We start from the raw sequence: 24,837 nt of genomic DNA, 5'->3' as shown, positions 1-24,837 counted from the left end.
TAAAAAAGACTAATAACTTTTAATAAAGATGAGATTTTTTATCTATATTATTTATATTTGTGAATGTATTTATTATTATAATTGTTATACTTACATGTGCAAAAATTTCCTGTTAATTTGTGTTAATAAAAAAATTACTAGTTAACATGTTCTATAACAAACTTAAACTATGTTTTTATGTTAATATTTTGTAAATATAATTATTTATCATTTGTAAATATACTTTTTGCATCAATTACAACCACACTACAATGTGGTTGCAATTGCTACAACTATTACAATTTTATATCATTTTTCCTTTAATGATTTGAATACTGTGGTTTTATTTAAATATGTATGCTTTAAACTTGACAATCTAGCATTTCCTATAAGTATTCTATTGGGTCTGGTGATTGAGATGGCCAGCTTTAAACTCTCACATTTGAAGCAGAAAACCACTGTTTTAATAACCTAGATGTGTGTTAGGGGTCATTATTCTGCTGAAATTCGAAAAAGATATAGTAGGTATTTTAAATGACCAACTGCTGAAAAAAAACTCTGCAGTATTTTTTTTTTTTTTCAGCATATGATAACAATTGTTTTCCTTATTTAAATGTAATTGCAATAACTCAGCATCATATTTACCTTTAACCTGACTAATTAACTTTATATCATTGGCATAAAGTTTCAAGCTACAGTCAAAATGTTTTGCTAGGAATTTAATGAATATTACAAACAAAATCTGCCCAATTACAGATCCTTGTGGCTTGCCACTTGCAATATCTCACCACTCAGAGACTACTTCACCTTTTACAATTTGTTGTCTTTTATCTTTAAGATAAGCTTCATACCATTTTAGCAGCTTACCAGTAATCTCGTACCCTTTAATTCTATGTATCAATCTGTGATGACGTACTGTATTAAAAGCCCTCACAAAGTCCAAGTAAATGATATCTACTGCATAACCAAGGCTAAATTGATATGAGATATAATCTAAAGTTTCAAGAAGATTCATACTGCATGACTATTCTTCACAAATCCATGTTGAAAAGGCTAAAGAAAATTATTTTCAACCATTTGCTTCATAACTGACTCCCCTACTATGCCTTCTAATGTTTTGCACGGTACCAAAGTCAGTGAGACAGGTCTATAGTTTCTGGGTAGTAATTTATTTCCATTTTTAAAAATCAGAGTAACATCTGATCTCCATTCAGTAGGTAGATAACCACACCCTAATGGTTATAAAAAAATAAAAGTTATTGAAAATAAAAATAAGAGGTATTGTCACACAAATTTTAAAAAGACACAGTTGTATGTTATCTGCTCCACATGATTGATCTGGATTGAGTTTTTTTTAATCTCTTGCAGACTTCATCATACATAATATAAGATGCTCAATATCTAAACATATTTCATTATTTCTTAAATTAAAATCTGGATTCTCCTGTTTCTACACGAACAAAATACTTGTGAAGTTTGTCATTTAAAGTACCTACTATATCTTTCAAAGTCATTTGTTACATCGTTTTTATTAAGACTTTAATAAGACTGTTTACAGTTCGCTGATTTTTTATGTAATAAAATAACACTTTTAGATTTTTCATATACTTTATGAAAAATTGATTTTCATATTTATTTCTCGCTGTATTTCACGGTTTTACACATTTTCTTATACATTCAATAGAATTAAGGTCAGGACTTTGCCTTAGCAAAGTCCTGACCTTAATTCTATTGAATGTCTATGTAAGCTCATTGATTGATAAATTTCAGGTCGAAAACCAACAAGTAAACATGATTTATTGAATACTCTGAAACAAGAATGGGGAAAAATCAAAATTATTGTGATTATGAAACTGGTGGACTCAATGCCTTGTCACTCTCAAGCAGTAATCAATGCTATGGGCTTCCGGACGAAGTACTAAAGCAATTTACTTTAAAATAAAGCATTTTCAATTTTAAAAATGTTTAAAAAAGAAATCTAATTCAAGTTTTTTTTTTCTGTCCGGATACTTTTGCATGTGCATATTTTAATTATATGAACTTTTAAGATTAGATTGCATGGATTTAGTAAAAATTCATTTGTTTTTAGATTTGTAATCAATTTTTTGACATTTCAGTGAAAATTTAAAAGAAATTTGACTTTTCACTCAAAAGCTATCTCATGTTATGCTCTTGTTTGGTTACTTTTGCACGCAACTGTATATCAAATCTGTGGCAAAGTTAGCATCTGCTAAGGTTGCATCTCTTTATCCAGCTTGACACTTTCTTACTTCGGATTCTATTCTCTATCTCTATAAATCTCAAATCCAACCTTGTATGGAATACTATTGCTAGATCTGAGGGTGGATCATCTAATGATGCCCTTTCTCTTTTAGACAAGGTGCAAAAGCGCATTGTAAACATAGTTGGACCTGCTCTTGCAGCCAACCTCCAACCATTGTCACATCGTCGTAATGTTGCTTCTCTTTCTCTTTTCTACAAATACTATAATGGGCACTGCTCTAAAGAGCTAGCATCTCTTGTGTCATCAACTAAAACTCATTCTTGTGTTACTCGTCACTCAATTAAGTGTCATCCTTTTTCTGTGACTGTTCCTAAGTGCTCCAAAAACTCTTATTCCTCTAATTTTTTTCCTTGTACATCAGTTCTTTGGAATTCGCTTCCTTCATCTCCTTTCAGTTGTCTGTCAATCGTTATCTAGCTCTACAATCTTCATCTTTTCTTTTCCAGTAACTTCCAACTCTAATTAGTGGTTGCTTCCCACCTTGTTGGAAGCGAAGATGTTTAAAAAAAAAAAAGAAAAAAAAAAAACACTATTAAAAAAAGCTTTCTAGTCATAATTATTGTGGTTTTTTAAAAAACAATAAAACTTAATGTACTTCCAAATTAATTTAAATGCAGTAGTGGTGTTGTGGTAGAGCGATCGCTTTATAAGCGAGAGGTTCCGAGTTTGATCCCCACCACGCCCCTAGTAGTACCGCGCTCAACTTGTTTCTCCGCACGGTGGCCTTGTTCATCAAGGTTCGTGTTTCAGAATTATAGAGTTGAGAAAGGGTTATAACCACAAGTAGCCTCCTCATCTATAGTGGCCTTATCGGCCTTGGGGAGGTGAAGTAAAAGAAAAAAATTGTTTTAACTTTTCAACGACAATAAAATGTTAATGCTTAATCGTTGAGGTAGCAAAATTGTTGTTAAAAGAGACTTTTTTTACATAAAAAGTCTCTTTCGAACACGAGATACGGATATATATATATATATATATATATATATATATATATATATAAATACATATATATATACATATATATACATATACATACATATATATATGTATATTTATATATATATGTATATATATATATATATATATATATATATATATATATATATATACATACATACATATATATATCTCTATCTATATCTGTATATATATATACATATATATAGATATATATATAGATATATATCTAAATATTAATATGCTAATGAATATTAGTGCGCATAGTTACGCATAGTTTCACCTATTGTTCGTATTGTTACTTACGGTTCTGTATTCTGTAAAATACACTATTTCTTAGTTTTTAAGTAGTTTCTAGACTTTTTTTATGCGCGGTTACATTTTCAATGCGGTCTTTCGAGTAAAGTCAGCTAGCGAATTAGAGATGATGTACTTTTATTCTCAAGAAGAGTTGATGTTGTTCATTGTTTAAAACAAAAATTTAAATAAATGTTTGTTTGTTGTTGGTTGTTTTTATTTTTCTAATTTTTATAGCCTGTTTTCATTTATTAGAAGAAGTTAGAAATAAAATGTCTGGTAAAATAGATTTTTTAGTACTATCTAAACATGAATACTGTAATTTATCTAATCTTCTAAATATGTGTCGTTTCACTTTCTTTTTTAATAAAGAACTTTCTAGGCTTTTCTAAAAGCGTTTCTTTACTCCACGCGGTCTTTCAAGCAAGGTCTTCCAGCCGATTAGAGCTGATAAATTTTTAGTTTCAAGTGAAACTGATGTTGTTCATTGTTTAAAAACTAAAATTTGTTGTTCTTTGTTTTTATTTTTCTGTTTTTTTTAGAAGTTAAAACTAAAATGACTGGTAAAAATTTTTTTTTTAGTACAATGTTTCTTTTTTAGTAAAGTGTTTCAGTTTTGTCTTCAGTCTTTTTAGATCATTTTAAGCAAGTATTTTTCATTTTTTAGAGCATTTAAAAGGACCTGAAGGCCTTTTTAGTAAGTATATAGTGTATAGTAGTTTACTTATAGTTTATATTAGTAACATAGTATATAGTAGTTTATTTATAGTTTATATTAGTAAGTTTATTTATAGTTTATGTTAGTTCAAGTTTATTTATTGTTTATACTAGTAAGTTTATTTATAGATTATAGATTAGGATTAATGAGAATACAAATTTTTTTTTAGACAGGCAAGCTGACAGCGACTTAAGTAAGTTTTATCATTTAGATTTTATTTGAGTACGAATGTAGCATTAGCAATTTTATCTCAATTTTTATTTTTAGACAGACAGGTAGAACTCAGTAAGGACTTAGATTTTGTAGATTTAAAAACTTCTTTTGAATATTCATTTAAAGCATTGAATATGTTTTATATATTTTAATAAATTTTGTCATTTAGGAGTGGTAGCATCATCAGTTGGTGCAAATAGTAATGTCTTTTATTTTATTTTACAGCAAATAGTAATGTCTTTTATTTTATTTTAAAAAGAATCAATAAATATTGTTTATTTAAACATAGTCATCAGGATAAAATAGATAGGATAGATAAAATAGCTTTTCTATTTAATATTTTTTTATTTAGTTATAACTTCAGTTGCACCAGCCACAACAGGTAACTTAGTACATTTATTTTAATATACTTGAATTAAATTTGTTACTTTTCAAGCAATAAATATTGTTTATTTCAACATTATCGTCAAGATAATATAAATAAACTTTTTATTTGATAATTTATTTTAGTTGCTTCTGGATCAACTCTAAAAAATGATAACTCAATAATTCATATTTTATTATAGATAAATGTAGATAAAATAATGTAAGTTGGAAATTTTTGTAGATTTAAAAGTTGTTTGTTGTTTGTTTGTTTTTCTGTTTAGTTGACAACAATGAAGAGAGAGGTAGTATGTTTAAAATATTGTTGTTGACTTAAAAGTAAAACAGTAGGTTTTTATAATTTTATACAATTTTTATAATTTTATAAATTTTATAATTTTAAACAAGTCCAAGAACTTAGGTAATACTTAAAATTATATTGTCAATAATAGAGAAGAAATTTAAAATTCTCAGTAAGACAGCTTCTTATTATTTTAAATCAAGTTAGTTTAATTCAAATTTATTTTCTTCAGTTGATCAAGAGAGAGCTAATAAAGGTATTAGTTACATTAGTTTAGTGAATTTATTTTTAAAAAGTTAAGTAGATATTTTAACGTCTATACATTTAAGTGCTTTTATTGTTTAGACACAGAATTAAAGACTGAAATAAGTCAGTGTTTTTGCTATTAGATAATTGTTAATAGGAATTTGTTTATTTGTACTGTAACTGGAATTTTAAAACTTCAAGTACTTAAGCTTTATTTTCTTTTTTCTTTTAGGAGAGTTCGAAAAAAACCAAGTATAAATTATGTGATTAGTATAGTTAAATAAATAAAGCATTTATATCTGTACACTCAGTAGTCCAAGTCAGTTGTCACATTTTAGAAATTGTCCAGGAGAGAGTAAATAGTAAAATAATTAGTCTTCATTGGCTTTTTTATTCTTGATGGTTAAATTTATGTTTTATTTAATTTGTCTTAAGGCACATGAAAAATAATTTTGACAAAAATAAAAAGTTAAATAAAAAAAGTGAAAAGTAATTTCTGAACTACAGACGTTTTTCCTTTGAAAATTGTGGGGACACCAGACCCTTTATATTGACCAAACTTTGTTTCACATTGTTGCAGGAAAACAGTCTTTATACCTATGTAGATACTGAAAAAACTAAAAAGGTCTCATACATAACTCATTTTCACAAAAAACTGGATAACCGACCTTTGTCTTCTAAGGTACAGATATTAAAATTTAAAGTCTTTTTTTGTTTTGGTTTAGTTTACAGTTAATTTTAGTTTAGTTTTTATTAGTTTTAGCTTCAGTTATTTTTTTTCTTACTTTAGACAACTTCATGGATGAAATGAGGGGAATAGGTATAAAAAATTATATTTATATATTTATTTATATGTAAATATAATTCTATCAATTATTTTGAGGTATATTTTTTGTCTTTAGTGTCTGGTAGAAGCATAACCGGTAGGGCTGTGTTTTAAATTTTATATATTTTTTACGGAGAAATATATGCAATAGGTGAAAAAATTATTTAATATAAATATGACATTTTTAAACTGTTTGCATTTTACTCATACTTTTATTAAAATTAAATTTCTCACAAGTTTAACTCTTTTTAATTTACTTTTTTTTTAATTTATTTTTAGCATCCTCTTCATCCTGTGAGGTTATGCTTTATATTTTAATTAAAAAAAATTGTAAATATTTTTAAATTTTATTATATCCTTCTATTTGTAATTTTAGAGTTGTTAACATTTGAGGAATATCAAAGATATCGCTCCCAACACCCAAGGCCTCTCTTGGAGAGGTCCTTCAATAAGTTGCAAAGTAATGGCGGTATGGATGAGCCATCCTTCAAATGGAGGGCTCATCCATACCGGGGTGTTGGGAGACACCAAAGAAAAAACAGCAACCAAAAGGTTGTAAATGTCTTCTATCAGTGAAGATATTTATAACTTTTTTGTTGCCGTTTTTTCTTCAGTGACTTATTTTTATTTTTTTTAATTTTGTAATTTTTTTTTTAATTTGTAATATTTTATAATATGCTGTTGTATATTTGGTTTGTTTTTGTCTTTTTTAATTGAAATTTTATTTGTTTTTCACCAATTAAACTTAAATATAGTTAAATTGATTCACTGCCCAATCATCATAAATGATGCTACATTCTATTCGTTAAAAATAATTAATTGGTAGTTTAATTTATTGAAAACACTGCTTTTAAAATTTACTCTAAGCCAAGACTATTTAGCTATATAAATGCAATTTATTTATATCTATTTGATTTTTTATCTTTAATGTTTTTAGTTCGGCTCCTTGAAGCGTTTGTTTTTTTGCTTTTTAACTAAAATATTTTAAATCTATTGTAATGTCTTTTAAATTTAACTAAAGTTTACTAAAAGCCAACGTGAAATAACGTCATAAAAAACACCGACAAGTTGCATCATGACAGCAGTTTAAGTATGACAACAGGCTACCGAAAAGCAGGTAAATTGTATTCCAGTTGTTTTTTTTGTTTTGTTTTGTTTTTCTTTTATGTCTACTTATCTGTTACAATTTTTATTTTAGGTTTGTCATATGACGCATTAATGCAATATAAAAGATCAAAGTTTACATATTTTTTACAATTTGTTATACACATGTTTGATTGTAAATTGACTTTTTTTTGTTTGAAACATATTTGTACTCAATTGCTTAGTTATTTATAATAAATTTATTTAGTTGTGTGCATTTATCATTTTAAAGACAATTTCCTTTTTTAAAGAAACATGTATCAAGGGGATACCAAAAAATTAATAACTCATAAATAATTTATTAATCTTATTAATTAAAGTTCATGTTATAAAAAATATAACAATAATTTAGTTTTAATCTTTCGTCAATTTAAGGCATGATGAAGTGTTATTATTTTGTGTCAGTAACTAAAAACGTATTGTGTTGAACTTAGTAATGTCTAGGAAAATGGTTCTGCCAACACTGATATGACCTATGTCAGTTGTAAATTACTCAAATAACGTTAAATAATTGGTAAATTAATTTATTTTAATTTTACAGATGGTTTAATTTTTTAATTTGAAGGCGTTTTTCTGACAGGGTATTAGTTAAGGTTTCGCAACTTTACATTGTGGAAAACAGCCACTATAAATTAAGTAACAGACCGACCGTAACCCGTATTGCGGGTTGCATTCTGCTAGTAAATGTATAAATACCCATATACATACATACATATATATATATATATATATATATATATATATATATATATATATATATATATATATATATATATATATATATATATACATATATATATATATATATATATATATATATATATATATATATATATATATATATATGTATATACATATATATATATATATGTATAAATACCTAATATACATATATATATATATATATATATATATATATATATATATATATATTATATATATATATACGTAAGTGTATATATATGAATAAAGAAAAGATCTTTATATTATCATGTATAATATAGTATACTTGAAAGAGTGCTCAATAGATAAACTAGAGCTATATAGTATATATGTTACTGTTACCTGCTCAATATATATGAGTTTAATGTTTTTAATATTCTTTGTTTTATGTATAAATGCAAAACCCACCTATCACCCGTTTCTTTTCGTAACTTGTATTTACAAAGAGATAGAAATAAATAAATTTTAAGGAATGGTAATTTAATTCGACAACCATTTTCTCAAACTAATTTTGGAAAATTTTTTATTTCATTTCGTGGACCATTTTTATGGAATAGTATAGTTCTAAATACTTCTAAAGATTTTTCTCAAGAATGTAATTTTGATTCTTTTAAACAAAATCTTAAAAAACTCATTTCAACTGATAATATACTAATCTACTTTTAAATTTTAAAATTTTTTAAAAATCCCTTATCTATATTAGTATATGTACAGCGGTGGCCAAAAATTAAAGACCACTCATTTTTTTTTCAAAATTTATTTTTAACCTTAGTATAATTTTATTTTGGAAAAAGGTATCAAAAAAAGAAAAACATTTTTAGAAAGAATTTTTATTGCATTTTATATTTATTATAAAAGAATTTTTTTACAAAATAATGTTAAAAAATTAAAAAACTGACTAGTACAAAATTTTAAGACCAGTTTCAAAAATATTTCAAAAAGCAATAAAAAAATATTTTAGAAACGTGTTGTTCCTCCATTTGTTTTCAAGCACTCTTGTACTCGTTCTGGCATTGAATTCGTTAAATTTTTGATTACTTCATCAGGCACATTTTTTAAATGATGAGAGAAGAAAATTTCAAATCTTTTAAATTGTAAAGTTGTTCTTTACCAAGCTTGTGATCAAGCTAACAACATGCGCTTTATGAAACGGCGCATTATCTTGCTGGAAAATGAATCCATCTTGCAACTGCCATAAATTAATGCTAGGAATAAGCGAGTTTTCCAAAATTTCGATGTACCTTTTTTTGTTGAGTCTACCATCGAATAAATGAAAAACACCAACTCCACAGGCACTCATACAGGCCCAAATGCCTATTGAACCAGTGCCTTGTTTTGTTCGTTTCAAAATGCATGATTCATCGAAACGTTCGCTTGGAAGTCTACACAACATTACACAACCTTTTCTGTTGTCTACCTCAACGTTCATTTCTTCACTAAATACCACACGGCTCCACTGATCTGTTGACCAATTTTTATGTAGTTTGCACCACTCTTTCCTGGCAAATTTTTGTTTTTTATTTAAGCGTGGTTTTTTTGCAGCAGCACGCCATAAATAATTTAAATTGTGGAGGACCCTTTGCACAGTTCTAGGGCTTGCTTTCAGACCATTTGACAGTGTCCATTTCGTAGACAAGTCTGTAAATGATGCTTGTCTGTTTTCTTTCATTAATCTCACTAACGAGCGAACATCGCGGTCATTTGAAATTTTATTGCGTCCAGTCCTATGACAATCATTAATTGACCGGGTCTCTTTGTATCGTTGAATTATGTTAATAATGCAAGAGTGAGACCTTCCGAGCTTTTCTGCTATTTGTCTGATGCTATAGCCTTCTTCTTTTAATACAAGAGCCGCGTATCTGTCTTTTTCTTTGATCTTTGCACGCATTTTTGCAATATCTTTATATCCTTATTGCAATTCAAAAAATAAATGTTTATTTGATATCGAAACTCAGGTTTCGACATTTTATTTTATAGCCAACGTAATAAGCAATTAAGACAGTTAAAAAAAATAATGGATTATTATTTTTAATAAGTGCAAATTAAAGATTTAAAAGTGGTCGTTAAATTTTGTCCAATTTATTTAAAGAAGATTTATAAGTACTCATCAGTTTTTTAATAAGTTAAACGCTATTTAATTAGAATTAGATTAAAAAAATTATACCACCTCAATCCGTATGTTTTAATTAACAAGATATTAAAAAAAAAAATTTAATATGTCTATTAGAATCTTCTTAATTTTAATTTAAAGATTTAATTTTAGAATTTTAAAAATTTAATTTTTAATTTTATAATTAAGATTAATTTTAATTTAAAGAAACCAACTTAAAAATGAGTGGTCTTTAATTTTTGGCCACCGCTGTATATATTTAATGTATATTCTTTTTTATTTATTTTTTGTTTGTTTTTTTATCCACAAGTAATTAGCGGTTTCTCTGTGAGAAGACCTGAGTAATCTGTGTTCTTTATATTTATTTTTAATATTTATTAGATCTTTGAGTAATCTGCGTTCTTTATATTTATTTTGGATCTAATAAATTCTATTCTTTCAAATGTGATTTTAGAGTTTTAGTTTATTTAGTGAATAATCATGATTTAGTGACCTAAATCTCGCACTATGTCATCAAGTTCTTTTTAATTAGCAAATCATTCCCTGAAATCACAGTCATCACTGATTTTATCTGGTTTATCTTCTTCAGAATAATATGCAGCCGCTTCATAACTTGAAAGTGGTTGCTCGCAACCTTGGGGAGGGTGTGTGTGTAAGTAAAACAACTAATTTAGAACCCCCTTACCTCTTGTACTAACTTGTCTGCATTCAGTAACATTTTTCCCCCACCTCTGCATATGTATGCATTATTTTTTTTACAAAATCAACCCTCCCTTCCCCAATGCATAGTTTTTTTGAAACATTGGAAACAAAAAAAAAATGCTTAGTTTTTTTTGAGATAATTCAATATATCTTTGTTACATAACATGATTTTAATTTTTTAAACTTGTAAAATTCAATGCTTTAATAAAATTAAGTTTAAAGAGAAATAAAGAACAAAAGCTGTCTTAACTCCTTTCTTCTCTTTTACGTTTTTGGACAACACAACATCTCCCCCATACCTGCCAATATTTAGATAATAGTAACTGTATGCATAAATTTATAATATATAAAGTATTATAAATTTTTATCAACCCCTGTTAAATCTTATAATTTTGCCAGGGCAACAGCCGGGGCTAGGTTTTTAAAAAGTCTAATTTTTAGTTGCGGCCAAGGCCTGGGCCTCAATCACTTACTATTTAAATGTTTTTTTGTAAACGATCATCAAAGATTTTTAAATTTAATTCAAAGTATTTTTGACAAGATCAATTGGTTTACAATAAATCATGTTTATACAAAGTTTAATTACAAATAATTTGTTTTCCTAATATTATTTATACACGCAAGATATAACCGAAAAGGTGTTTTAAGTGTTTTAAGTGTTTTAAGTACCAGGAATTAGCTAAATGCTAATGTTTATAATATAATTTAATATTGCAACTCTGAGTTTCATGTGTTATCACAATCATCAGGCAAGTAGTAAAAGTTCAATTTTTTACGATTTGTTTAGTGGACGTTATGGTTTATATTTGTATTTTAGATCGTTACAGGACGGAAATTACTTAGTAGTTAGGTTAATAATATTATTAATTTGTTTTTAGTTGGCTAATAATTGTGAAATAGTTATATGTTTAATGTTGTTTAAAACATTTTTTATGTGATAATGTATATTATTTGTGTATTAAAAAATAATAAAATAAAAATAAGAAAATAAGAATTAAAATTGATATAAAAATATACATAATATTATGAAATATATAACAAAAGCTGTGTATGTGAGTAATTTATTAGTTAGCCTAGTGAAATATGGAGCATATTAGTATAGTTAGTTTTATTTATAGTTGTTAGTCAGGTTTGTAGCGAGCTTTGTAATTTTTTAATAAGAATTTATCTTTAATTTATTTATTTATATATTAATTTTAATTTATTTTTTATTAAGAATTTACTATTATATCTTATCCAAAACCTGAAGAACTATTAAATAAGAGAACCGAAATTATATCAAAGTGCCGCCACGAAAATAAATTCTTATTAAAAAATTACAAAGCTCGCTACAAACCTGACTAACAACTATAAATAAAAATAACTATACTAATCTGCTCCATATATCTCTATATTTATATGTATATATATATATATATATATAAATATATATATATATATATATATATATATATATATATATATATATATATATATATATATATATATATATATAAATGTGTGTGTGTAAATACCCATATATATACATATATATATATATATATATATATATATATATAAATATATATATTTATATATATATATATATATAAATATATATATATATATATATATATATATATATATATATATATATATATGTATAAATATATACATATATATATATATATATATATATATATATATATATATATATATATATATATATATATATATATATATATATATATATATATATATATATATATATATATAGGTATTTTGAAAATAAGAATTTATAAAATTTTAACTAACATTGCTTATCATATAGTGCCCCACCCTAGATATTACTAGACAATTTTTTTTTTTTTTTAAATAATTAAAAAATGTCTCCAAAAAAAAAGCCAAAACATACTAGAAACAGGTCAGAAATATTTCTTATGAAGAAAGCAAGCAAGACTCTTGTCTTGATACTGATATATTTAGGTGACAATTTAAGATAAATTCTTTCAAGCTTTTGTGCCCTGCAGAGAATACCAACTGCTGTGTAATATCTAAATTGGTTGTGCCATGGAATATAGCTGGATTCCCTCTAATTACAATGAATAATATAAGGTAAACCTTTCAAATTCTTTATTTATTTAAAAAACAATACTACATTTATAACCTTAAAGTCAATTTACAATTTATATTTACTCAGTAGAATAATGCATTTATGTTGTTTTATTACATTCTTTACATTGTATGTAAAGTATTTATTTAGAATTAATTAATAAATAAAATCTTACTGCTGATTTGTCAACAGTAGTAACTGATAGGTTTTATTGTGCATTAGATAGATGTGGAGAGGTTAAGGCTATTGCTCTCAACATTTCTAAAGCCTTTCATAAACTTTGGCATGTTGGTATTCTTCATAAGCTCTCTTCGTACAGTGTATAAGGCAACACCTTTAAGATTATTGAACATTCCTTACCAATCATAGTATAAATGCTGTCCTTTTATACTATGATTAGTAAAGCCAACACTCTATGATTGCTTGGAGGGGCCATATGAGCTTGAAAAGAATCTCTCTTCTGCTGCAGCATGTTTTTTACTGTGACTCTTTCTAAATGTCCCAAAAATTCTTATTTGCTTTTTTCCTTGAAAATCAGTTCTTTAGAATTTGCTCCCTTTATTTTGTTTTCCTTATTCATATAATTTGCAATTTTTCAAGTCGTCTGTTAATTGTTATCTTGCTTTATAAACTTTATCTTCTCTTTTCCAGTAATTTCCAACTTTAATAGTGGTTGCTTGCAGGCTTGTTGGAGGTGAAGATATTTAAAAAAAAAAGTCTAAAGTGAATTTTCTTAAAATGGGAATTCCCTTCAATGCTATTATTTATAATATATAGGGTGAAGATTCAGAGCAAAGTGGATTATTATAACATGTTTAAGGAGAGTCGTCACAGAAATGGTCCATCAAAGTTGAGAAAAAAATTTCTTCAGGATCTTATGATATGCTTTTGGATTTTTAGAAATCCTGAAAATCTGAACAATCAGGATTTTCATCGGGATAAATCTCCTAGGTTGGTTTCACTAATAAATGAACAGAGTTGGTTTATATTTCATCTCTTAAACCATGGGAAAGGCAGGATTGCAGTTCTTAAAGACCCCAGTTGATATATGGAACCTGAATGACTATTATCTGGAGTTTAAACATTTTGTCAAAAATCTGGAGGTAATTAATGATTGCAGTGAGAGGGCTATGAAACTTGTTCAGAAATATTTTCAAAAAATTTATCAAATCTGAAATAGAAATAATAGTTACTTTCAGCAAACATATTACATAACTTATTTTTAACTAAGAGCTGATCAACAAATCTCACAAAGAGAAGAAGAGACAGGAAACTTTCCTTGTAGCCATCAAGTTCAAGAGTAGAAGAATAAGACCAAAGAAAATTGGTTTTGAAAAATTTTTCTTTAAATCTTTGTACTAAAACTATTTTTTTAAGTTCTTGCTTACTGAAAGATAATAAATGCTGCAAAACATCAAATATTTAAGAAAGTCAACCACATTAAAGAGGGATAACCCTAACTCATTTTTCAAGACAATTCTGTAGCTGCCATAAACATTAAAATATGATTGACCTATTATTTAAACAAATAAGACTTAACATTGGTTATCATTTTAATTCTTATGCATAAAATTTCCCCTAAAAATTTAATTGTTACAAATTGGTCCACAGTAAGGGTCCCAGCAATTTGACTAAAAAAGGCTTTAAAAGGACCTAAAAATGAACTTTGGGGTCATTTTGGGAATTGATAGAGTGGTCCAAATGTGATATAAAAATAATTTGAATAGTAATACTTAGGGTGGGGCACCATATGAGAAGCAACATTTGTTGAAATTTTGAAAAGTCCTTTTTTTAAAACACCTTAATGTTTGTATATATGTGCATATATATACAATATATATATATATACATATATATATATATATATATATATATATATATATATATATATATATATATATATATATATATATATATATATATATATATATATATATATATATATATATATATATATATATATAGATAGATAGATAGATAGATAGATAGATAGATTTCTTTAAATAAATTTTATAAAATAGAACATACAGAAGTATCATTTATAGCATAAAGTAAACACTCCAACACAGTAGAACTTTTGTTTTTCACATCCAAATCTAAGTCCATTATCCAACTAACGGCATTAGATACACTTTCAGGAGTAACAGTAACACAATGAGGTTGCCATGTTACAATTTCACTTGCACCTCTAAATGTTAATAAAAGTTTCTTAATTAAAGTTTACAAAAAAAAAATTATATATTTAACATGTTATCTAGACTCATACCAGAAATCTGTTCTGATAGTGAACTCTCTTACTTATGAGCCAAATAAACTTATAAAAAAATAAGTTTCAGCTTTTAACAACTTTTTATATATTTAACTTTTTATATATTTTTTTATATTTTTATATATTTATGTACTTTTTATATATATGTCACAAACTATTATTTAACTTAATGCCAGAGACTAGTACTCAACTTAATGCCAGAGACTATTATATAGCTTAATGCCTGAGACTAGTACTTAACTTAATATCTGAGACTAGTACTTAACTTAATACCTGAGACTAGTACTTAAATTAATACATGAGACTAGTACTTAACTTTATACCAGAGACTAGTATTAAAATTACGTGTTGTAACCATTATAATTACTGTAATTTATCAAAAGTAAAAATAAAACTAAGAGATAATTGACATTTGCTTGACTTCAATTATACTTTATGATTATACTTTCAATTTTAAATTAACCAGCCGTGGTACATTTCTTATTATTATTTATATTTGATTTTAAAGTTTGTTAATTTGCTTATACAATATGACATTGTATAAGCAAATTAACAAACTTTAAAATATTAAATGCTTTAAAATAGAAAAAGATAAAAAAGAACTTAGTTTCCATTTAATAAAGATGCTTATTAGAATACTGGTGCTTAAAATGATGTTATCAACAACACATTGAAATAACTTAATTAAATACAAAGTTGATGTAATCTACTGCACACTGAAATAATAAAGTTAAACATTAAAAATGGTATATTCTTAAAAATCAATAGTATATTAATTTTGTGTGTGTCGCCAAAGTTAATGTTTCCTTTTTTCTGATCCTGGTTACTAACTTCCCAAAAAATAGAACAAGCTTCCAACACATTTCCTGGATTGGTTTCTTTTGGTACCAGTAATATCTCTTGTACTTGTAGATAATCTGATAGTGATTTAAGCTGAAAATATATACACCATTGCGGTGATGTTTCTGAAGGTATTGATTAACTTGATTATACACTTGTTGAGGTACCAAGCCTTGGTTTGTTCTATTGCTTGACATCGTTAGACATTCTAGTTCAGTCATTTGAATAATAAGATGCAGTCTTGTCGTAAAAACAAAATCAAAAACTTCCTTTTTAACTCTTATGTGTTTTTACTTAGATCTTGGGATCAGATATGCTTAGAAGTGACTTGTTGAAAACAATTTACTTTGATTTTTTCATTATCAAATTTATACAAAGATGATTTTTGGTTTATTTTTTTGTACCAATTAATTATTTACAAAATAATTAAAATGTTGATGATAATAAATGATGTTGATTATGATTATTAAAGAAAGGATATAACTTATGTCAAAAATGATTGTTAAAGATAGGATATTATTCATGTCGAAAAAAATTTAACATGAGTAATATCCTATCTTTAACAATCAATTTTAATGTCAATCATTTTTGATACAAAAACGAAACCTAATCACTGCCTACTGATTAAAAATAAAAAATGTTTTAATATAAAATTTTTAAAACATCATTCACGAGACATTAATAAAAAAATCTATAAAATAAAAAAAATAAAATTTTTACATTAAAAAAAATAAATTAATGAACAGTTAAAACATCATTTTTTTACTTGTTTTGTGAACAAAAAATTATGTTAATAAATAATATTTACCTTATAAAATTAAATTTCTCAACATACACTAGCTGTTGTTTTAGTAGAGAAATAAGACATTTGATAAAGTATGCAAGCGTTTGTTTATCATCTGGGTTAATATCAAGAATTATACATATACTTCTTCCTTCTATTATACCAAATAGTTTGCGACTTAACACATTAAAAAAAAAAAAAACATTATAAATTAAAATTAAATTTTAAATCATAACTATGATAATTTCATATATAAAATTTAAATACTGTACTATACAAGTATTAATGAAAAGTCATTTGTCAAAAACTAATTACTATTCAAGATACCAAATATTCAATAAAAATTTTTTTTTTTCGAAATTGTTAAACTTTCCCACTCTAATCGCAGTATTAAAGTCAATGGACAATACTGCCCTTTATTTCCAGTAATCTCTAAGGTACCACAATATTCAATGCATGGTCCTGTGCTTCTGATCTATATTAATGATCTTCTAGATCATTAATATAGATTGGATCACTAATCTTACCTCTAAAATGGCTCAGTTTGTTAATGATACAAATACATATTGCAGTCTTGATAAAAAGTCAGCACGATTCAATCGACCGATCAAACAGACCAATCTTAAATGTGATTGCTCTCTTCTGCAACAATTCAGAGCTTGCAGTGGCATGTGAATTTTAATTTAAATAAAACACAGTTGTCTACTTCTAACCATTCTCGCAATAATATTGATATTCTTAACCTACTGAATAAAAACACTTTTACTGAATCCTCTATTTGCATCTTCTTGACTACAGATCTCCATCTTGAATTGTTAGCAGATCTCTCCATAGGAAACCATAAACCATAGGAAACCATAAACCATAGGAAACCATAAACCTGATCGATTGCAAAGTTAATATCTGCAAGAGTTGCCTCTCTCTATTTTCATTTTTATTTTCTTATTCCTGATTCTATTCTTTAATTTCTTTTATCTCTTATCCATCCTTGTATGAAATACTGTTGTCATATTTTTGCTGGTTTTTCTTATAATATTATAAATTTTTTTTTTAAACAAGATTTTAAAATGCATTGTAAAAATAGTTGGGTCTGTTCTAGCAACTTAGTTTAAATCTCTGTCTTATAGTCATAAGACTGCATCTATTTCAACTCTCTACAAATACTACCCACTGACATACTGCTCAAATGAGCTATTGTATTTTGTTAACAAAAAACACAAATAAAAACAGTGTCTTGTATAACATGTCATTCAACTTTGTTACATCCTTTTATTCATCTAACTTTTTTTTTTGGAATGCAATTGCTTCCAAAAGAAAAACATTGCTTTGGAATTCTGTCCTGTCTTCCTGTTTTCCTTACTCATAAAACAGCTTTTTACATCACCTGTTAACTTTTTCTTGTTTTTCTCTTTACTTCTAAAAAATTATCTTCACATTCTAACTTAAACAATGTTGTTTGCAGTGTTGTTGGAAACAAATTTTAAAAAAAAAGATGCCATAATGTAATAATGCCAGCTTATTTTGAATAAAAACAAGTTTAGGACTAATGTTTACCTTCCACTGACAAGCCATTCAAAACGACTTTTGTAAAGTTCTAAGACTTTTTTCAAAGTGTTTTCAATTTCGATCAGTTCATCAGTTGAAGCAGTTAGCTAAACAAATAAGTTCATTATTAAAGCAGTTAGCTAAACAGATAAGTTCATTATTAAAAATTATTAAAGAATGCAATTTATTAATAAAAGAAATTTATTAACAAAAGCAGTTATCATCATAAATATAATTATTAAAAAGAATTAAAAAAAAAGTTTTAACATTTAAAAAAAGATAAACAAAAAAGAATTTCATTATCAGAAGCAATTGCATAAACAAAATATCACAATTATAAGCAATCAACAAAGACTAAATTTTGTGTTTACAGAAATTGAAAAGTAAAAGTGATTTACATTATAAACTGAGCCATCTTTTAAAGGAATTCTTTTAAATAATGAATTTCCATACTTTGAAGAAACAGATTTTTTTAAAGTTCGAATATAGTCTAAAATATATTAGTTTATTTAATACAGTCTTATATAAACAAGCATATTATAAACATCTTTAAAAAAACATATACATATATATACATATATACATATATACATATATGTATATATATATATATATACATATATATATATACATATATATATATATATATATATATATATATATATATATATATATATATATATATATATATGTATGTATGTATATATATATATATATGTATATGAATATATATATATACATATATATATATGTATGTATGTATATATATATATATATGTATATGAATATACATATATATATATATATATATATATATATATATATATATATATATATATATATATATATATATATATATATATATATATATATATATATATATATATATATATATATATATATATATATATATATATGTATATTAGGGTGGTGCTAAAAACAACTTATTTGAAAAATGTCAGCTGACAACCCCTAAATGTGTTTTATATAATAAAATAATACTGGATTTAAAAAATTTTTGAATAAAAAATATTTTTACGGGTGCCACAAGGCCCTTATACATCAAACAAGTTCATAATATTATAAAAAAAAAGGTTTTTCAAAAGTACGTCATGTTGGGTCTCAAAAGAAGCAAAATTTTATAAAAATTTCAAAAATAACAATTATTTTTAAAAAAAAATTGTTATTTTATAGCTTATTGCAAAAAAAAATGACCTTTTAAACTAAAAATGAAAAAAGTTTATTTTTTTTAATTATAATTTCAAAAAAATCTTAAATAATAGTTTTTTTATAAAATAATTGTTATTTTTAGAATTTTTATAAAATTTTGCTTCTTTTGAGACCCAACATGATATACTTTTGAAAAACTTTTTTTTTTATAATATTAGGAACCTGTTTGATGTATAAGGGCCTTGTGGCACCCGTAAAAATATTTTTTATTCAAAAAATTTTTAAATCCAGTATTATTTTATTATATAAAACACATTTAGGGGTTGTCAGCTGACATTTTTAAAATAAGTTGTTTTCCCACCACCCCAATGTATATATATATATGTATATATATATATATATATATGCATATATGTATATATGTATATATGCATATATGTATAAATATAAATATATACATACGCACATACATAGAAAAAAACATATATTATCAAAATTAAATACTTTTTGAACACTCTTCTCAACAACAATTTGTTGTTAATGGAATTGTTAGACATATAATGTAAACTAAAAATGTAAACTGAGGTGTTGAACTATCTTTTTTTATCTCAAGCATTTTTTAATTATGGCTTCATAACATAACCTGATTTCTTGGTGTCAATAATTGCCTTCTTTAATTACTCCTCTTTTAACTATAATATTTGAAAAATTAAATCTTGTTTTTAAAAAAAGTGAAAATTATTTAAAAATTGTGATATTAGGAAACGTCAAAAGTACCTCTCAAAGTTTTATTTAGTATATTCGATTTTTTTGTTTTATTTGTTAATTAATATTTAGTATGAAGTCCTTGGGCATAGATAACTACTTGCAAGGGACAAGGAATACTATCAACTAAGTTTTGTAAATAGTTTGGAGAAATATTATGCCAAGCTTCCTCCAATGCTAAAAAGAAGTTTTGTTTGTTGATACTGTGCTCATCCCTATTAACTTTGCCATCCAAATAATGCCACAAATTTTCAATTGGATTGATATCTGGACTTTGCGCAGGCTAATCCAACAATTTTATTTCATTTTCTTTGAAATATATTTTGGCAATTTTACTGGTATGTTTCAGATCATTGTCTTGTTGGAAGGCAAATTGATCTGTTAACCCTAATTTATTGACAGAGGGCATAAGGTTGTTTCGCAAAATATTTACATATCCAGCTCCTGTTAATTTTTCAATTTGAACTAAGTTACCAACTCTGTTATAACTAAAACAGCCCCAAACAAGTACATTACCACCTTCATGTTTGATGGTTGTTATTATAGTTTTTTTATCTTAGGGTTTTCCTTTTCTTTTCCATACTTTTGGTCTTTTTTTGGAATACTTTAGCTTGAATTTACTTTCATCAGACCATAAAATTGATTTCCAGAATCCTGGTGTCTTTGAAAAGTACTTTTTTTGCAAAGGCAAGGCATTAAGTTTTATTTTTACTTGAAATAAAGGGTTTTTTTGTAACGCAGGATCCATAAAACTCTGCAGAGCGAAGTCTACATTGTATTGTTCGTTTAAAAACGTTCATGTTTAGTTTCTCTTTAATAACACTGGCAGAAATAACAGGCTCTCGCTTTACTTCTTAAACAATAAGCCTATCTTCTCGAGATGTTGTTTTTAGTGGATGGCCTGAGCATACTTTATTTTGCACACTTTTAGTTTTTTTTATATTTTTGTATTATTGATTGTACCATTGCCTTGCTTTTATTATATTTTTCAGCAATTTTTCCATACCCAAAGCCTCTTTCATGATCATCAACAATCATTTGCTGTACGTCAACAATCATTAGCTGTATGTCAACACTAATTTCGTTGGCATTTTAGGCAATTTTGAAAAATTTTATTTATATATATATATATATATATATATATATATATATATATATATATATATATGTATATATATATGTATATATATATATGTATATATATATATATATACATATATATATACATATATATATATATATATATATATATATATATATATATATATATATATATATATATATATATATATATATATATGCATGTATATATAGATCTATAGTTTGTTGTCTTTGGGAAGAGCGGAAGGAAAAAAGTGATTCTTACGCCAACACATACGTCACTTTTAATTACTTTTGACTTTCGTCCAACATTTGCATGTTGGACGAAAGTAAAAACCATTAATTTAATTACAAATAAATCGTTTTTTAAAAAACCACAAAAATGCAAATTTAATTGACCAGAATGTTTTAAAAACATTCTGAATGTTTTTAACAATATAAAGAATGTTTTTATTTTTATTTTTTTTAGTAAAATGTTTTTATTTTTAATTTTTTTAATAAAATGTTTTTATTTTTATTTTTTTTTACTGTAAATCATGCGCGGAGTGTTGCTACATCGACTATCTTATAGCCTGACTCGCAAGGGAGTGCTGCTACATCGACTGACAAATAGCCTGACCCGCAATGGAGTGTTGCTACATCGACTGAGGGTTTGGTTGGGGCAGGCAGTCTATCAGTTAATAAAAAAAAAACAATTCCGGTCTAGCATTTTAATTTTTACTTTTTGTCAACAAAATATGGAAAAAACTTTCGGACAACATCTAAGGGTTTTATATATATATATATAAACTCTTGCTTGGTTGTTTTTAAGTTTTCCCATAAAATATCAAATTTATGTTGTTGTTTTTTTAATCTATTTAAAAGACTGGAAAAGGTTTAAAAACTTTTTTTTTTATTATTATTTGATAGACTGCATGCCCAAACCAAACTCTCAGTTGATGTAGCAGCACTCCTTTGTAGCAGCAGGCTATAAGATATTTGATGTAGCAACACTCCTTTGTAGCAACAGGCTATAAGATATATATATATATATATATATATATATATATATATATGATTTTTTTTTTTTAATTCACCTCCCCAAGGTCGAGAAGGCCACTACAGATGAGGAGGCTACTTGTGGTTATAACCCTCTCTTAACTCTATAACTCTAAAACACAAACCTTGATGAACAAGGCAGCTTCGCAGAGAAACAAGTTGAGCGCGGTACTACTAGGGACGTGGTGGGAATCAAATGGGAACCTCTTGCTTATGAAGCGAGCGCTCTACCACTACACCATTACTGCATGAATATATATAAATATATATGTATATATATATTTATATATAGATATATATATTAGGTTGGTGCAAAAGAAAATTCGTTTTTTTTTCAGTACTATTTATTAAATATAGTTAAAATTAAGAAGTCATTCGTCATCAAAATAATTTCCTTGGCTATCTATGACCTTTTGCCATTTTGTGACCAACTGACGAATTCCATCTCTGTAGAAAGACTGGGGCTTTGCTTCGAAATAGGCATCTAGCTGATTTTGTAAATCTTGATTTTCTTTAAATGATTTATCCCGTAAAAAATGTTCCATTGAACGGAACAAATGGTAATCTGATGGTGCCGTGTCTGGTGAATACACAGGATGCGGCAAGACTTCCCAGCCTAGTTCTAAAATAGTTTCCTTGGTTCTTATAGCAATATGGGGCTGAGCATTGTCGTGCAGCAATATGACTTTACAGTTTCCATGACCCGGTCCGGACCTTTTTTCTAAGATTTTTTCATTCAAACGTCTCAATTGTTGCGAGTAGCATACAGCATTAATAGTTTGGTTCAGTTTCAGCAGTTCATAGTATATTATACCTTTCATATCCCACCATACGCGTAGCATTACCTTTTTTCGATGAATATCGGGTTTAGGTGAGACAGATGCTGATTGACTAGGACTCAACCACTGTTTTTTGTTGGAAGGATTGTCATAATAAGCTCACTTTTCATCACCCGTTACAATTTTCCACAAAAAGTCCTTTTTTTTGTACTTAGCCATATGAGAAATACAGGTGCTCAAATGTTGCATTTTGTTGTTTTCAGTCAATTTATGTGGGACCCATTTTCCGACCTTTTGAACCTTTCCCATGTCATGTAATCGTCTTAAAACAGTCGAATGATCAACTCCAAGTTGTTCTGGTAATTTTCGAGTTGATTGCCGTGGGTCTTCTTCGAGCAATTCCTCTAAATTGTCTGTTTCCAGTTCCTGTGGCCTTCCTGAACGTTCTTTGTCCTCAAGATCAAAATCTCCACTGCGAAACTTTGCAAACCACTTCTAGCAAACGTGAACATATAGAGCATCCGTAAACAGAACAAATCGCTTCTGTCGCTTTTGTTGCATTTTTACCCTGTCGAAATTTGTACAACATGCAATGTCTAAAACATATTTTTTCTATGGACATTTTCTAAAAAAGAATTATATATATACAATGTTATTAAAAAATTAAAATTTATAATTTAAAATGTGCAAAAAAGATTGCTCTTTCAACTTATATCTATACTGCTTGCATTTGCACTACGCATGTGCATCATATTTGACTTTGAAGTTATGTGAATTTACTTTTGCACCAACCTAATATACATACATATATATATATATATATATATATATATATATATATATATATATATATATATATATATATATATATATATATATATATATATATATATATATATATATATACATATATATATACATATATATATATACATATATATATATATATGTATATATATATATATGTATATATATATATATGTATATATATATATATATATATATACATATATATATAAGATATACATATATATATATATAAGAGTTCTCAGGAAGAGTTCTCTTCCTGAGAACTCTTCCTGAGAACTCTTCCTGATGATCCAGCAATGGTGAAACTTCAAGTAGAAGAAAAAAGTTAGATAAGTTTTTTTACTAATTTTTTATTGCTCTGTTCTTTAAGAACATTGAGCACTCTATTTGTAAAATACACTAACATAATTTAAATTAGGGACAAACCCTGAACTGTTTTGGTACTCCTGAGCAGTATAGGCACCAAAAAAAATTTTATTTATGTTTTGTTTTGCTTATCAATAAAAATAGGCAATAAAGTTTCCATTTCAAATGCAGTAACTGTTTCAAACTAATTTTCTGTTTATTTTAGCTAGCTCATGTTTTCTTCAGGACAATAAAATTGATTAAAAATTGCTAATTACTTAAGTAATTATGCACCATTTAATGTTTAAAACTGTGGTTTAATTACTAACCGAACATTAGATTATAAAAAATGACTTTAAACTTATTACAAAATTCAATTTAAAGACAGTGGAATGATGAAAAAATTGTTTTTTGAAAGATAGAACGATTTCAAATAT

General features: G+C 26.1%; 1 protein-coding gene across 1 annotated transcript in view; it reads right to left on the bottom strand.

Moving 5' to 3' along the window:
* Positions 1 to 24,837, bottom strand: part of LOC101240901 (von Willebrand factor A domain-containing protein 3B) — a 102,711-nt gene that overhangs the window by 63,966 nt on the left and 13,908 nt on the right. Inside the window, exons 3-6 of the mRNA XM_065812392.1 lie at positions 18,791 to 18,882; positions 18,402 to 18,499; positions 16,872 to 17,024; positions 14,983 to 15,142 (exon numbers count right to left, since the gene is read on the bottom strand). Of these exons, the coding sequence (XP_065668464.1) occupies positions 14,983 to 15,142; positions 16,872 to 17,024; positions 18,402 to 18,499; positions 18,791 to 18,882 (503 nt within the window). The remainder of the gene's footprint in view (positions 1 to 14,982; positions 15,143 to 16,871; positions 17,025 to 18,401; positions 18,500 to 18,790; positions 18,883 to 24,837) is intronic.

This window comes from Hydra vulgaris, chromosome 12 (assembly GCF_038396675.1).
Source record: "Hydra vulgaris chromosome 12, alternate assembly HydraT2T_AEP".
NCBI classification, from domain to species: Eukaryota; Metazoa; Cnidaria; class Hydrozoa; order Anthoathecata; family Hydridae; genus Hydra; species Hydra vulgaris.
The sequence above is the reverse complement of the archived record's forward strand: the minus strand, read 5'-3'. Positions and strand labels throughout refer to the sequence as shown.